At 30.3% G+C, this 16,226-nt stretch overlaps 1 protein-coding gene across 2 annotated transcripts in view; it reads left to right on the top strand.

Annotated features, from left to right (window-relative positions):
- Positions 1–16,226, top strand: part of LOC135957872 (uncharacterized) — a 301,876-nt gene that overhangs the window by 184,565 nt on the left and 101,085 nt on the right. For both annotated transcript variants that reach the window (XM_065508702.1, XM_065508691.1), the window contains exon 5: positions 339–3,010. In XM_065508702.1, coding sequence (XP_065364774.1) covers positions 339–3,010 — 2,672 coding nt within the window. The remainder of the gene's footprint in view (positions 1–338; positions 3,011–16,226) is intronic.

The following is a 16,226-nucleotide window of genomic DNA, read 5'->3' as shown; positions in this document are numbered from 1 at the left end:
ATAATTTTCAAAATTTTCTCTTTTTTTTTTCCTTTTTTCTTTATTTTGGTTTCATTTCATAAATGAACAATTTTTGTTGCTGTTATTTTTTGTCCAACATTTGCTGTGTGACTGACTGCCGGCTGCTGAATAATGGGAAAAATGACGCTGAACCAAAAACAAATGTACAACAACGATTTTATTTTTGTATTTCGGTGTGCATTTTAATGACTCTGATGGGGCTGTTCTGATGTTCATGTTGACGATGATGCATACTTACTTATACTCTACTCTACACTGTCTGTGTGTCTATGATGCGTTTTTATGTGTTTCGAATTCTAAATAAAAAAATTGTAAAGCTAAAAATAAAATTGACATTAGTTTGACAGAAATAGCAACACACTCGACGAAAAAATCAATATCTTTGCCGGCTACACCAAATTTAAGTCAACTACGAAGACCTGTTAGATCCAGCTATAAGAAATTAAATGATCCTCTAACAAATCAAACAGCTGAAGCCACCATACACATGCCTTTAACGTATGAGCAATTTCGAAAACGGCAACAAATTCAACACACTTCACCACCTTCACCAACAGCAACAACACCCACACCACCTTCAACACCAACATCATCGTCATTATCATCATCACCGGCCTCTAGGAAATTCAACACATCAACAAGATCCATGTTGTTGAAACATCGTTCGTTACGCTATGAGCAGACAACAACAGCAGCAGCAACATCATACAATCATCTGGCACTTGACAACTGCAATTCCACCTCTATTGCCAACACAAATGCTCAACAATTTTCAAATACCAACAACAACCACAACCACAATAACAACAATGCAGCAATATGTGCAACAATTAACAACAATAATAACAACAACAGCAGCCATAAAATGTCCAAAACACAGGGATGTTTCCTACAAACCTGCTCATACGAAATGGAAAATGGAGAGCCACCCAACACGATCAATAGCGAACAACAAATAACGAATACACCACGTGGTGGCGGTGGTGGAGGTGTAGGAGGTGGCTTTCTCCGTTGTGAGCATTGCTGTGAGAGCATGAGCAGTGGACGACGACAATCGAATGGCAATCGAACAGCAACAAATAATGGCCAAAATACCAAACACCCCAAATCCACCTCACTTGGCTCCGATCATTATCAGCGTTCAGATTCGGAAACAGTCTCTGAATTGTCGTCGTATCGCTTTGTTACGGATGAAGATATTGGCATAGTGAACAATAAATACTCGTCGTCGCAGTCGCCATTGTCTTCGAGTGAAAATGAAAATCAAATCAAACGGTTTACGGAATGTGTGAGTAATGATGTTGAGGAAACTTATGACGACAACGATCTAAAAGAAAATATACATTCTGCTACAACAACAGCAACTCTACAATACGAAACGAATAATTTTAAAAATAAAAATGAATATATACAACAACAGCAACTACAACAGCAGCCGCTGAACCAGCAACAAAAACGCGATCGTTATTATATTGATTTGGATCATAATAAAACGTCACGCGCGCATAGTGTACAAACGCCTACAAATTGTTGTTATACAATTGATAAATCCCACAGTGATCAGTTCATACCATATGCTACTGGCCTTAATAATAACAACAACTACAATAATAATTACAATAACAATATCACAAAACCGCTAAAAATACCCGTGCGTAACGAAACCGTTCAAGTAGATCTCAGCTTAGACGATTGTGGCTTGTCTTCGTCTCTGCCTCGTAATTACGGCAGTAATTTTGATACGTGTTCGTTTGCCCGCCAATTGTACATACGGAATTCCTTGCGTTCTCAGAAAACAGCACCACCGGTGCCGCCCAAACCCTTAACGGACTCTGTTCAAGAGGAATCATCTTCCTATGATCCTCAAAAGTTTTATCGTAAATTGCAAAAGTTTGAAAAACAATCGTCACTCGTACAACAGCAATCTTTGCCGCGTGAAATTCCAAGTGCGCGTTCTCAGGAGCGATCTATAACGCCCGAGAGATGTGAATTGTTAAATTGTTTTCCCTCCTATCGTAATCGCCAGCCAGAGCAAAAGTCCTCTGACCCATTAAATGTGAACAGTGAAATAATAGAAAATCTTAATCCAAACGGCAATTACGCGGGAATAGTGCATTCAAATCAACAATTAAATAAAAACGTTCTAAACTCTTTAAATACAAATGGCCATATAAATAATAATAACAATAATAGTGCACCGTGTAAAAATTTCTCAGCCTCCTCAAGTGAATTTCATACCCCCAAAAGAACTCTACGTTATGATAATCATGGACGTTTAAAATCCTCCTATATAACCCAACTACCGGTCACAAACTATCGTCGCGCTTCTCTGGACAATGATTTCGCACAAAAATGTCATAGTCCCTCTTTGAATCTAAAACTAACACCAACTCTAACGCGTAAATTTCAATACTCACCCAAACACACCATAACTAAAGAAATTAACGAAGAAACCGAAGAAGAAATCGAAGAAATAAATCCCAAAAACGCGAGTGTCTTAAACGAGCTAAAAGATTATAGTGAAACCAACAATAATACATCACCACCATCACCTTTACTAAACTCACCCACATCACCAGCTTTAACCGTACGTTCTCTGTTGCCGCAAAAGAAATCCTATTCCACGCCCATTGTTTTACATCACGATCGTCTCTCCAGTCCCGTCTGGTTGAGTACGGAAACCATTGAATCTCATACCTCGTCATCACAGAAATGTCTCGATGAAGTGCAATCAAATTGCAGTGATCAGACCACCATCTTTCATTTCGAACACGATCATTCTACTTCCTCTTCGCCCTCATCACTGCTGTACGGCAGTGGTGGTGTAGGTTATCATCATTACGGCAGCAGCTACGGCCAAAACGGTGGCAATATATTTAAAGGACCTTTGCTAGTGAAACGTTTGCCAGCCATACAATCGTTTGGTTACATTCCTACGCAATCTAGCTCGCTGGGCAGTGCCAATGTACGAGAGGAGTTTGAAAAAGAGGTGAGTGTTTGATTGTAGTATTATATATATTAGAATAAGTTAAATTTGAATACACAAAACTGCTATTTACATTAGGTTGAGATGGTTGCTCGCAAATTAAGCGAGTCCACTCGGAGGCCTTGTGGTCCACAAGGCCTCCAGTCAAGTCATCTCTTGACTGGACGACTTTGTGAGTCATGTGCTCCAGTTGTGATCTAACCGGTATTTCTGACAAATTTGATTAGATTCGTTGGTAACACATCTTTAAGACAGTCCAGATCATGGAAGAGAACTGTATCAAGTAATAATCTCCGATCTTGTAGAGCGAAAAGTTACTACAATTCTCGTTTATTATTTCATTCTCATTATGGCGTCATATTAGGTTTTAATACAAAAAATTTAACACAGATTTGCTGTAAACCAGGGATGCCCAAAGCTAAAGCTGTATTTGTGTTGGTGAACGATAGATAACTCCATTTGCAAAGTCAGGCATTTCTAATTGGACTTTTGTTTTTAATTGTCAATAGTGTACGAAAATACATATAGTTTTTCTCGATCACATCATTTTAGTGAAATAACGGTATTCTTATAGTTACAACTTCAAAACATCACAAATATGTTCTTTTGAAACCTATTTTCAAATTGTTTCCTTTGATTGAAAGATATAAGTTTCACCTTTTAAATGGAAAAAGAGTTGTAAGCATCGGTTGAAAAGTGGCCGAGTTATGGTGATTTAAATGAAAAAGAAGAAGTTACGTTTTTATACTCTTCGCCATGAGTGGCAAGGGTATATATAAGTTTGTCATTCCGTTTGTAATTTCTACATTTTTCATTTACGACCCCATAAAGTGTACAGTGGTTGACAAAACAATAACAACTTTTCCAAATATTCCATATGTAGCCCAAAATTTCAAATATTTTTTTAAAATAAAATTTTTTTTTTAGTATTTTACTTGTATAGTTTTATTTATATAAATTAACTGAAAAACAAACAACATAATTAATTATGTTCTAAAAAAAGGGAACAAAATTAAAAATATTCACTATCGCTACTGACAAAACAATGGAAACTTTTAAACTTCTGCAAGAAAGAAGTGTAAAACGAAAATAATATTTAAAAGAACGATGTAAAAAGCATCCTGTTTACAGTTATTTTATTTGTAAATTCTGGTAATTTTTCAATTTCTTTTTCTAAGTTTTTCGCATAATTGCTTTTTTTCAAAGTTAACGAATATGCCTAAAGTTAAGATTTGTGAAGACTTAAAAAATAAAATAATTAACGATTTTAAAGCTGGTTTGAAACAAAAAAGTATCTGTGACAAATATTCAATAAATAAATCAACAGTTTCCAAAATTATAAAGAAATTTCGTGAGACCGGTTCTGTAAAAAGTCAGCATTTAGGTGGAAGACCTCGTAAGACTATTCCTAGACAAGATAATTTAATAGCGAGAGAGTTCAAGAAATTCCCAAAAATAACTCCTCGAGAGGTTGTTAATAGCCTAAAATTAGAAATAAGTACCCGAACAGTTAGTCGCAGGACAAATGAGGCTGGTCTTGGTTGCTATCGTCCTATGAAAAAACCACTCATTTCTAAAAAGAACCTTTCTGCTCGTCTACAATTTGCCAGGGATCATTTAAACTGGTCGATACAGAAATGGAATACTGTCCTCTTTTCCGACGAATCCAAATACAATTTAAGAGGCAGTGATGGGAGATCATTTGTAAGACGACCAAGGGAAAAAGATTAGACAAATAAGACTGTAAAGTTTGGCGGTGGCAATATTTTGGTACGGGGATGTTTTTCAGGGCAAGTTTGGAGATTCCAACACGACAACGACCCGAAACACACCTCCGAGTGGTTACAATCCAACGAGGTACGTGTTTTGAAGAGGCCTGCCCAATCGCCAGAAAATCTATGGGAAATTGTAGATCGTAAAATAAGGACCCAAAACTACACCAGGAAGGAAGATTTATCGGAGGCGGTTATAAGGAAATGGCAAAATATTTCAAAATAGACCATTGACTCATTAATTGGTTCAATGCATCGTCGATGTGTAGCAGTTATAAAAAATAAGGGATACCCAACAAATTATTGAGTTATTGCAAAGTTTATACCATATTTGTTAAAATAATACCTATGTTTCCATTGTTTTGTCAATGGCGTAATAAAAAAATCTTTTAATTTTGTTTTCTCATTTTTAGAATTTAATTAATTATGTCCTTTGTTTTTTGTTAAATTAAGTTAATAAAAGTATACAAATAAAATACTACAAAAATGTTAAAATTTTTTAAAAAATTATTTCAGATTTTAGGCCACTAATGAAATATTTGGAAAAGTTTCCATTGTTTTGTCAACCAATGGATATACTCTGGATCGTTATAGAAAGCGAAGTCGATATAGCCATGTCCGTCTGTCCATCTGTCCGTCTGTATGTTGAAATCAACTTTCCGTAGCCCCCAAATAACTTACATACATGATTCATATATCGGGAATTCTTCCGACATATGACAAAATCGGCCTATAAATTGCTGAGATATAAGGAAAAAACAGGGACAACCTCGATTTTTGCCCTATGTTTGATCTATATCTGGATTACTAAGTCATTAATATAGACAATATGGATATCTAATGATAGATATTTCAAAGTACATTGCAACGATGTATATAAGGCTATAGTAAGTTGGACCTACAGTGGGTCAAAATCGGGAAAAATATTTTTTAACCCGAATTCTTTTTTCTTCAAACAATTTTTTTTCTCTTAAATTCTTTTTCCATTAATTTTTTTTTTTCAAAATTATAAAAAAAATTTTAAAAAAATTTAGATTCATACAAAATTTATTTGTGTCCAATTTCATCACGATAGTAATAATTATAAGACAATTATGAATGTTCAAGTCATTTTCTGATGGGGACCTTGTATGGAAACTAGAGACAAATTTTGCCCAATTTTCGACATACGTAACTGTATAATTTCAGAGTACAGTAAAACCTTGATAATCTGGATATTCGGTAATCCGGACATCATTTTTCGTTACATTGTGTACTCTATAATCCAGATTTATTGCATTTTTATAACTTTATGATCCGGATTTCATACAAACTTTGGAAAAAAAAGTTTGAACAATTCTCGAAAAACAATATTAGATGACTATTTTACCAAGCAAAATAAATAGCTTTAATATTTTTATTGTTATTTTCTTGACTTGTAGAATTGAAATATGTTAATACTTTTTTATAAAATGTACACAAGAACATTTATAGTTTCTTTTTAAATGAGATAATTTATTTAAATGATTCATAAATATAATATATCATCAGATATGTGTTTTAAAAGCATTTTTAATACAAGAACAATGTTTAAATTTTTTATACGATAGTCCGGATAATTTGATAATCCGGATTAGGGTCTGCAATCAATTATCGGGATTATCAAGGTTTTACTGTACTTAGAACTAATTTTTGCAAAATTTGAGTTTGATTCACATTGTTCTTGAACATTTTCTCTCTATTGGCCAGGATCTAGTCATGGTGTCCTATGACCAAATTTTCGTCGTTTACTACACAATATTGAATTTAAAGAAATATATATTTTTTTTTTGATCTGGAATATTGTTCTTAACTCTGACTGTTATAAGCCGAACATTGGCATATGTTGGCTACATAACATTTAAAACACAGCTACTTTTCCCGTCCCATAATATTTGGTTTAGTCATCAAAAGTTTTTCAATTTCTTTTCCTTCCATTTTATACCTTAGTCTGTTTGTTTTAATCGTTTTAGATCATCATTATTAAAGTTTGCGAACGCTGTGAAAACAGATCAGTGGTTTCGTTATATGTTACAGAACGTGACATAGGTATCAATGTGCTTATTGTTAGACCAGTGATTGGCACTCATAGCCACCAGAGGCAGAAAGTTATCGGTTATTTACCTTGCAAAAAACACAAATGTCAACGAAGTTCATACAAATTATCAATTAAAATTACAATATGGAAATATTTTAGCAGAAGGTTTGTATTTAAATATAAAGGATGTTTTTTGAGCCCGGTAGAACTTAGTAAATTGTTAACTATCAAACGATTTGCCATACTGATCTCACTTTTTGACATTTATGATCAGTATACTCTGTAAGTTTCTTTGAAAATCAGTCATCGATTCGCGCAACTTATAGACTATTTTGTCGCAAAATTGTGTTCAGCAATAAGGCTCATTTCTGGCTAATGGGTTTGTTAATAAAAAAAATTACCTCATATGTAGTGAGACCCATCCACAACAGACCCTATAGACTCCATTACATCCAGAAATATGCACGTTTGTTGCGATTTACATGCACCAAACGTGGCATCATCGAACCTTATTTCTTCAAAAATTAAGCCGAAAACACGCGCTACGGTCAATGGCGATCTTTACTATCGCACGATCGCAATATGATCAGTGATCTTTTTCACGAAAATATTGTTAATATTGATCTGGTGATATGTAGTTTCAACAAGATACTACAACCTTATTTCTTCAAAAATAAAGCCGTAACACGCGCTACGGTCAATGGCGATCGTTACTATCGCACGATCGCAATATGATCAGCAGGGAAACCAAAATATGCAAATGCATGTTTTTTCTGGTGAGTCTAATGAGCACATGGATAAGATATTTACACGTTTCAGAACTATTTAAGAATTTTGGCATCGATTTGTTAGTGCATAATTTTGCATATTTTACCCTTAAATACATATTTTTGCATATATTTGTTTTAAGAGCATATTTATGTCATATTTTGAGTTTTTAGAGCATATTTTACTGTTTAATAGCATATTTTGAGTTTATCAAAAACAAATTTTGTCTTACTTATTTTTCGCTGTGTTGTTACAGGTTTTTACTTCCTTTGTTTAAAATTCAAAATTGAAAAATAGATGGCTTTTCACCAAAAAAAAAATTTAAAAAACAGAAATTTTTTTTTAAATTTAAAATAACAATTCGAAAAATTTTTTTATCCAAAAAATGAAAAACTGAAAAAAATGTTCACTTAAAAAAAAATTTTTTTTTCCATAAAATTAAAAAACTGAAAAAAAATTTTTGTTCACCTAAAAATATTTAAATTTTTTATTTTGAAGTATAATTAGGGGAATGGTATATAAGATTCGGAACAGCCGAATATAGCTCTCTTACTTGTTTTAATATAAAATAAGCACTATTTTAATAATAGTTCCATCTAAATATCAAATTTTAGTTCTAATTCAAACTTAACCATTCTAAGTGTTAATGAAATATTGTCTTTTAACTTTGCTCCAGTTGATGTCGAAAGAACATTTTCTATGTATAAAAATGTTTTCAGATCCAATAAACAACGATTTTTATTTGAAAATTTAAGTAAATTTTTTTTGGTTAAAAATTATGTAAAAGTTTGTTTTTTAAGAGCATATTTTTTAAATTTTAAGAGCATATTTCAAAGTTTTTACTGCATATTTAAAGCGCCTAAAACGCTTTTTTTAGAGCATATTTCCGGTTTCCCTGATGATCAGTGATCTTTTTCATGAAAATATTGTTAATATTGATCTGGGTGAGATGTAGTTTCAACAGGATAGCGCTACGTGCAACCGTCAATTTATTGAAATCAAAATTAGGCAATAACTTGATTTCGAGAAATGGACCTGTTAAATGGTCACCAAGATCGTGTTTTTTTACACCTTTTGATTATTTCCTGTCCACATAAAGCCACTGGTTTATACTGAAAAACCAGCAACAATTGACGACTTGGAGGCCAAATTTGTTCGTGTTATTCGTGACATACGGCAACCAATGCTCGAAAAAGTGGACCATAATTGAACGTCAAGAATATCATCTAGTTGAAAAGAGGGGGTATTTAAGGGTAACCGTAGCTAACCTTCGTTAAAACGATGATTTTTTCCATATTTTCCCATAAATTTTGTTTTACCAAAATTTCATAAATTTTTTGGTAAGATTTAGTTTCCATGTGCTGAATTTTGTTTTATTAAAATTCTAAATAGTTATTTAGTACATACACACTTTGTATAGTTAGAGTATAGTATCAAAGTCATGTTGTAATTGAACAAAGAACTGAAAAAAAGTGTAAGAATGCGATCTCGTAAAAACATTTCCATTCCGTTTTAGTGCAAAACGTAAATCATTTTTACATTTTCAACTGCAACAACAACAAACACAACAATTTAATTTAAAATAAATATTTATTGTAACACAATTTGTTGAACTTTGCTCATCCAAAAATAATTAAAACTGTTTTTGTTTAATTTTGTTTTTGATGCATAATATTCAAAATTTATGATATATTTATAACTTTGCTACAACTGTATTTACTTCTTGGGATTGTTTTCTCTGCTATGGAAATTACATTTTTGAATATTTGAAAATGTTTCAATTGAAATTAACAATAAAACAGTAGGAAAAACATTTCAATTCATTAAACATTTTGGTCATGTTGGGTGAGTGTGTTTGTTTTTTGCACTTTTCAAATAAAATGTTTTTTTGCTCAATAAACAGCGGAAACTTATCACTTCCCTTTGGCAAAAAACAAAAAAAAAAAAAAAAAATAGACAATGAATTGAGCTAAATTGAAATAAAATTAACTGAAACACAAAACAACAGAACAAAATCATAATAAATCATAGACTGAAAATTATATACAATAATTAAATAAATATCTGTATATATATAGATATATGTATGTAGATGTATAAATAAATATATATTTCAAGTAAATATTTACATATAATTGCAAAAAGATTGAGTGATGAAAATGCAATACACACTCAATTTATTGGTATATCATGAATTTTGAGATACCCTAAAGTATTTAACAGCTAGTAAGAGTTTTATCTTCGGCTGTGCCGAATCTTTTATACCCACCATCAATATGTGACAATAAAATATTTTTCTGATATCGAAGTTATAAATATGTTGGGCGGTCTCAATTGTGGACCGATCCTCACAAAAGTTGGTAGAAAGATTTAGGTTCATAGAAAACTTGTTTATGGCCAATTTCAACACGTCACAGGTCAACAGCAAAAAAAGGCTTCACTAACCACTATATAGATTTGATCATCATGGCTACCTAAGTACAAAAATTGTAAAATTTTTTAATTCTATGGATAGAGTTTTTAAAAAAAAAAATTTTTCAAAAAAATTGTGATTTTTTTTTAGATGTTTCTCAACATAATTTATGATAACTCGAAAAGGGTTGTCCGATGTAATTAACATGAACTTAGAAAAGTTGAGATTTATATAACCTTTAATCCGTTTATATATTGGGTTTCAATCGGCTCAGTAGTTTCGGAGTTATATTAATAAATTGAAGCAAATAATATAATTTTTACATGAAAATAGCTAATTTTTTTGTTTTAAAAAACTCACTAAAAACCCGAAAATTGCTGAAATTATTTGACATATCGACCATGACATATCGACCATGACATATCGACCATAAAAATTGATTGATTTTTTTCGTATTTATTCACACTTAAGTGAATTCGCTCATTTTCACAAAATTTTAGTTTTTTGTTTGATATACATAAAATAGTGTAGTTAAACATTTTCCCCATGCTTTGTACAAATTTTCACATATATATTGCGTTTTAATCGGTTAAGTAGTTTCGGAGTTATAATAACAAATTGAAGCAAAAATATATTTTTTACGTGAAAATATCAATTTTTTTGGTTTTAAAAAAATCATGAAAAATCGAAAACGTAATAAATTGTTCAGGTTTATTAATTGATCCCAAAGCCACGTGAAATTTGAACAAAATGAGATACATATCATAAAAATCGATTGATTCTTTTAGAATTTATTCACACTTAAGTGAGTTCGCTCATTTTCACAAAATTTTAGTTTTTTGTTAGATATACATAAAATTGAGTAGTAAATGTTCTTCTTTTGAATAATTGAATTTTGAAAACATTTTCCCCATGCTATGAACAAATTTCCACACATATATTGCGTTTTAATCGGCTCAGTAGTTTCAGTAAATTGACGCAAAAAATATATTATTTACGTTAAAATAGCAATTTTTTTGTTTTAAAAAAATTATGAAAAATCGAAAACGGCAGAAATTATTCGGGTTAAATACTTTATCACAAAGCCACATATAATAGCAACAAAATGCGATATAGACTATAAAAATCGATAGATTCCTTTCGAATTTATTCACACTTAAGTGAATTCGCTCATTTTCACAAAATTTTAATTTTTTGTTTGATAAACATACAATTGAGTAGTTAATGTTCTTCTTTCGATTGATTGAATTTTGAAAACAATTTCCCCATACTTTGTACAAATTTTCACATATATATCGCGTTTCAATCGGCTCAGTAGTTTCGGAGTTATAGTAACAAATTGTAGCAAAAAATATATTTTTTACATGAAAATAGAAATTTTTTTTTATTTAAAAATAATCATGAAAAATCGAAAAAGGCATAAGTTGTTTAAGTTTATTACTTTATCGCAAAGCCACATGAAATGGGAACAAAATGAGATACAGATCATAAAAATCGATGAAGTATTTTCGAATTTATTCACACTTAAGTGAATTCGCTCGTTTTCACAAAATTTTTGTTTTTTGTTGATAAACATACAATTGTGTAGTTAAAGTTCTTCTTTTGAATAATTGAATTTTGAAAACATTTTTCCCATGCTATGTAGAAATTTGCACACATATATTGCGTTTTAATCGGCTGAGTAGTTTCGGCGTTATAGTAACAAATTGAAGCAAAAAATATATTTTTAGATAATTTTTTTGTTTTAAAAAAATCATGAAAAATCGAAAACCTCATAAATTGTTCAGATTTATTACTTTATCACAAAGCCACGTATAACAGCAACAAAATGAGATATAAATCATAAAAATCATTGAATTATTTTCGAATTTATTTACACTTAAGTGAATTCGCTCATTTTCACAAAATTTTAGTTTTTTGTTTGATATACATAAAATTGAGCAGTATATGTTCTTCTTTTAAATGATTGAATTTTGAAAACATTTTCCCCATGCGTTTTAATATATTGCGTTTTAATCGGCTCAGTAGTTTCGGAGTTATAATAACAAATTGACGCAAAAAATATAATTTTTTTCGTGAAAATAACAATTTTGTTTTGTTTTAAAAAAATCATGAAAAATCGAAAACGGCAGAAATTATTCAGGTTAAATACTTTATCACAAAGCCACATATAATAGCAACAAAATGAGATATAGACTATAAAAATTGATAGATTCCTTTCGAATTTATTCACACTTAAGTGAATTTGCTCAAATTCACAAAATTTTAGTTTTTTGTTTGATAAACATACAATTGAGTAGTTAATGTTCTTCTTTCGATTGATTGAATTTTAAAAACAATTTTATCATGCTTTGTGCAAATTTTCACATATATATTGCGTTTTAATCGGTTCAGTAGTTTCGGAGTTATATTAACAAATTGAAGCAAAAAATATATTTTTTATGTAAAAATATCCAATTTTTTGTTTTAAAAAATCATGAAAAATCAAAAACCTCATAAATTGTTCAGATTTATTACTTTATCACAAATCCACATATAAGAGCAACAAAATGAGATATAGATCATAAAAAGCAATGGATTATTTTCGAATTTATTCACACTTAAGTGAATTTGCTCATTTTCACAAAATTTTAGTTTTTTGTTTGAAATACATACAATTGAGTAGTTAATGTTCTTCTTTTGAATGATTGAATTATGAAAGAAAATTTCCATGCTACGTAGAAATTTTCACATAATATTGCGTTTCAATCGGCCCAGTAGTTTCGGAGTTATATTAACAAATTGAAGCAAAAAATATATTTTTTATGTAAAAATATCCAATTTTTTGTTTTAAAAAATCATGAAAAATCGAAAACGTCATAAATTGATGAGATTTATTGCTTTGTCACAAAGCCACGTGAAATAGGAACAAAATGCGATATCGATCATAAACATCGATTGATTCTTTTCGAATTTATTCACACTTAAGTGAATTCGCTCATTCTCACAAAATTTTAGTTTTTAGTTTGATATGCATAAAATTGAGTAGTTAATGTTCTTCTTTTGAATGTTTAAATTTTGAAAATATTTTCCTCATGCTATGTAGAAATTTTCACATATATATTGCGTTTTAATCGGCCTAGTAGTATCGGAGTTATAATAACAAATTGACGCAAAAAATATTTTTTTACGTGAAAATAACAATTTTTTGTTTAAAAAAAATCATGAAAAATAGAAAACGGCATAATATGTTCAGATTTATTACTTTATCACAAAGCCAAATGAAATAGGAACAAAATGGCATATCAATCATAAAAATCGATTGATTCTTTTCGAATTTATTCACACTTAAGTGAATTTGGCGCATTTTCACAAAATTTTATTTTTTTGTTTGAAATACATAAAATTGAGTAGTTAGTGTTCTTCTTTCGATTGATTAAATTTTGAAAACATTTTCCCCATGCTATGAGAAAATTTGCGCACATATATTGCGTTTTAATCGGCTCAGTAGTTTCGGAGTTATAATAACAAATTGAAGCAAAAAATATATTTTTTACGTGAAAATAACAATTTTTTTTGTATTAAAAAAATCATGACAAATCGAAAACGTATTGCTTTTTCGTAAAGCCACGTGAAATAGGAACTAAATTAGATAGCGGTCATAAAAATCGATGGATTCTTTTCGAATTTTTTCATAATTAAGTGAATTCGCTCATTTTCACAAAATTTTAGTTTTTTGTTTGATAAACATTCAATTGAGTAGTTAATGTTCTTCTTTTGAATAATTGAATTTTGAAAACATTTTTCCGATGATATGTACAAATTCTTACGTATATATTGCATTTTAATCGGGCCAGTAGTTTCGGAGTTATAATAACAAATTGAAGCAAAAAATATATTTTTTACGTGAAAATAACAATTTTTTTGTATTAAAAAAATCATGAAAAATCGAAAACGGCAGAAATTATTCAGGTTAATTACTTTGTCACAAAGCCACATATAATAGGAACAAAATGACATATCGATCGTAAAAATCGATTGATTCTTTTCGAATTTATTCACACTTAAGTGAATTCGCTAATTTTCAGAAAATTGTATGTAAATTTTACATGTGTTTTGTTTTTGTTACAATAACAGAACACATGTAAAATTAACAATCAAAGTACACGCTTGTATGCACATACAATTTTCTGAAAATGAGCGAATCAATGAGGTCTACCTTGTATTGGGACAAATTTTGCCCGATTTTCGCCATACTGTACAGTATGATATCGAAATACTTGAAACAAAATTTTATCAGTATTGCCGACTAATCAATATATTTATGACTGCTCAAATAGTATTCCGGGGGGACATTTGTATGGGGGCTAAGTGAAATCATGGACCGATATTTCCTATTTGCAATACAAAAAAAAAACCTTACAATATATTATTTGTGTAAAATTTGAACCAGCAAGCTTTTTTCGTTTGGGACCTTTCTTGTTTTCAACATACAGACAGACAGACAGACAGACGGACATAGCTAGATCCTCATATAATTTTATGAGGACCCAGAGTATATACACTAATAAGAGTCTGCAATAAATATTTTGATGAATTTGAAACTGAATGACAAAATCATTTTTTTTTGATGAAGGAAACTATAATTTTCAAAATATTATTCTAAATTCTTAAAATATTATTTTGATGTTTGTGTTACATGCTAAATGCTAAACTAACTATAAGTAATTTTACATTATAAAGCTTTTGGAAACACAAATTTAATTACGATAATCGCTAAAAGATAATCCAAATTGAATTCAAGTAGTTTATGAAAAATAAATTAAAGAAATCTAAAAAAAATAATAGCAAAACGTAACAATAATAAACAATTGAAATATGAATATTGGAAAATTTTCGTAGAAAATGAACAAAAATATTTATTTCGTTGGTAATGAAAGACAAATATAGTTTTCTTTATAAAGTAAATAATTACACATAGTATTAGATATTAGAAATAATTATTTACATTAGGGTGGCATAAAAAAAATCAAACCAACACATGAAAATAGAATTTTTTAAAAATTTTGCCCAAGCACTAAACATCTTGAAAAATATTAGTTACAGTTTTCTGTGATTCAAAGCATTTACACTGGTGCATATTCCTATAAACGCACTTAATTTTTTTCTGTATTTTTGTTATATCTTTGTTGTTCTCATCCAAAAGCAAAATTTAACTTTTTTAATGAGACAACTTAACGGTACTTTTTGAAAGTAAGCAAGTCTTTTTTCTTATTCTTGTTGTTTGCCTTAATTATGCGATCAAATGTTCTTGGTGCTATTTTAAGTGAAAGATTCGTATAAACGCAGACGTGAAATTTGTTTTTAAAAAAGTTACCAAAAATAAAATATTATCAATTTTAGTTTTTTTTCAACCAAAGCTACGTTTTTTTAATAGTAACATCTCAATTTACTGCAACTTTTTCTATTTGAATCAATAAAATTCATCACTTTTAAAGATGCCCAAGGGAACTTTGTTGTCCGATCAAGAAAAGATTCAAATTAAATTTTTTCACAACCAAGGATGTTCCAATAGAGAAATTGGACGTAAAATCGATCGTTCGGAAAGTGTGGTGCGAAATTATGGAGTTCGCAAAGGGAAATACAAGACTAACAAGAAGACAACTTAATCTAATAAAACAAGAAGCAACCCGCAACAAATTGAATTCCACACAAATAAAGAATAAATTGAATCTTCCAGTGGCTTCCAAACTCGTTGCACACATTTTACGAAACGATGAAAATATAAAATGGAAAAAGCCGAAATGTAAACCAATGCTAAAAAAGCACCATGAAGAAAACAGTCTAAAATTCGCAAGAAAATATTTGAAATGGACAGATGAGTGGAAAAACGTAATTTTCTCTGACGAAAAAAAATTAAATCTAGACGGTCCTGACTCATACTCATGTTATTGGCACGATTTGAGATCAAACGATGTTCGGATGTCAAAACGTAATTTCGGTGGTGGCAGTGTTATGGTTTGGTCAGCGTTTTCTGCAGTTGGCAAGTCGAAAATATGTTTTGTTCCGACAAAAATGAATAGTGCGATTTATAACGAACTGTTGGAAGATGCTCTTCTCTCATTAATGGATGAAAAAATGGATGATGATTGCATATTCCAACAAGATAATGCTGCAATCCAAGTTTCTAAGCAATCGAAATCTAGGTTTAATGAACATAGCATTGCTCTG

This window comes from Calliphora vicina, chromosome 1 (genome assembly GCF_958450345.1).
Source record: "Calliphora vicina chromosome 1, idCalVici1.1, whole genome shotgun sequence".
NCBI classification, from domain to species: Eukaryota; Metazoa; Arthropoda; class Insecta; order Diptera; family Calliphoridae; genus Calliphora; species Calliphora vicina.
This window is presented reverse-complemented; position numbering and strand designations above follow the sequence as displayed.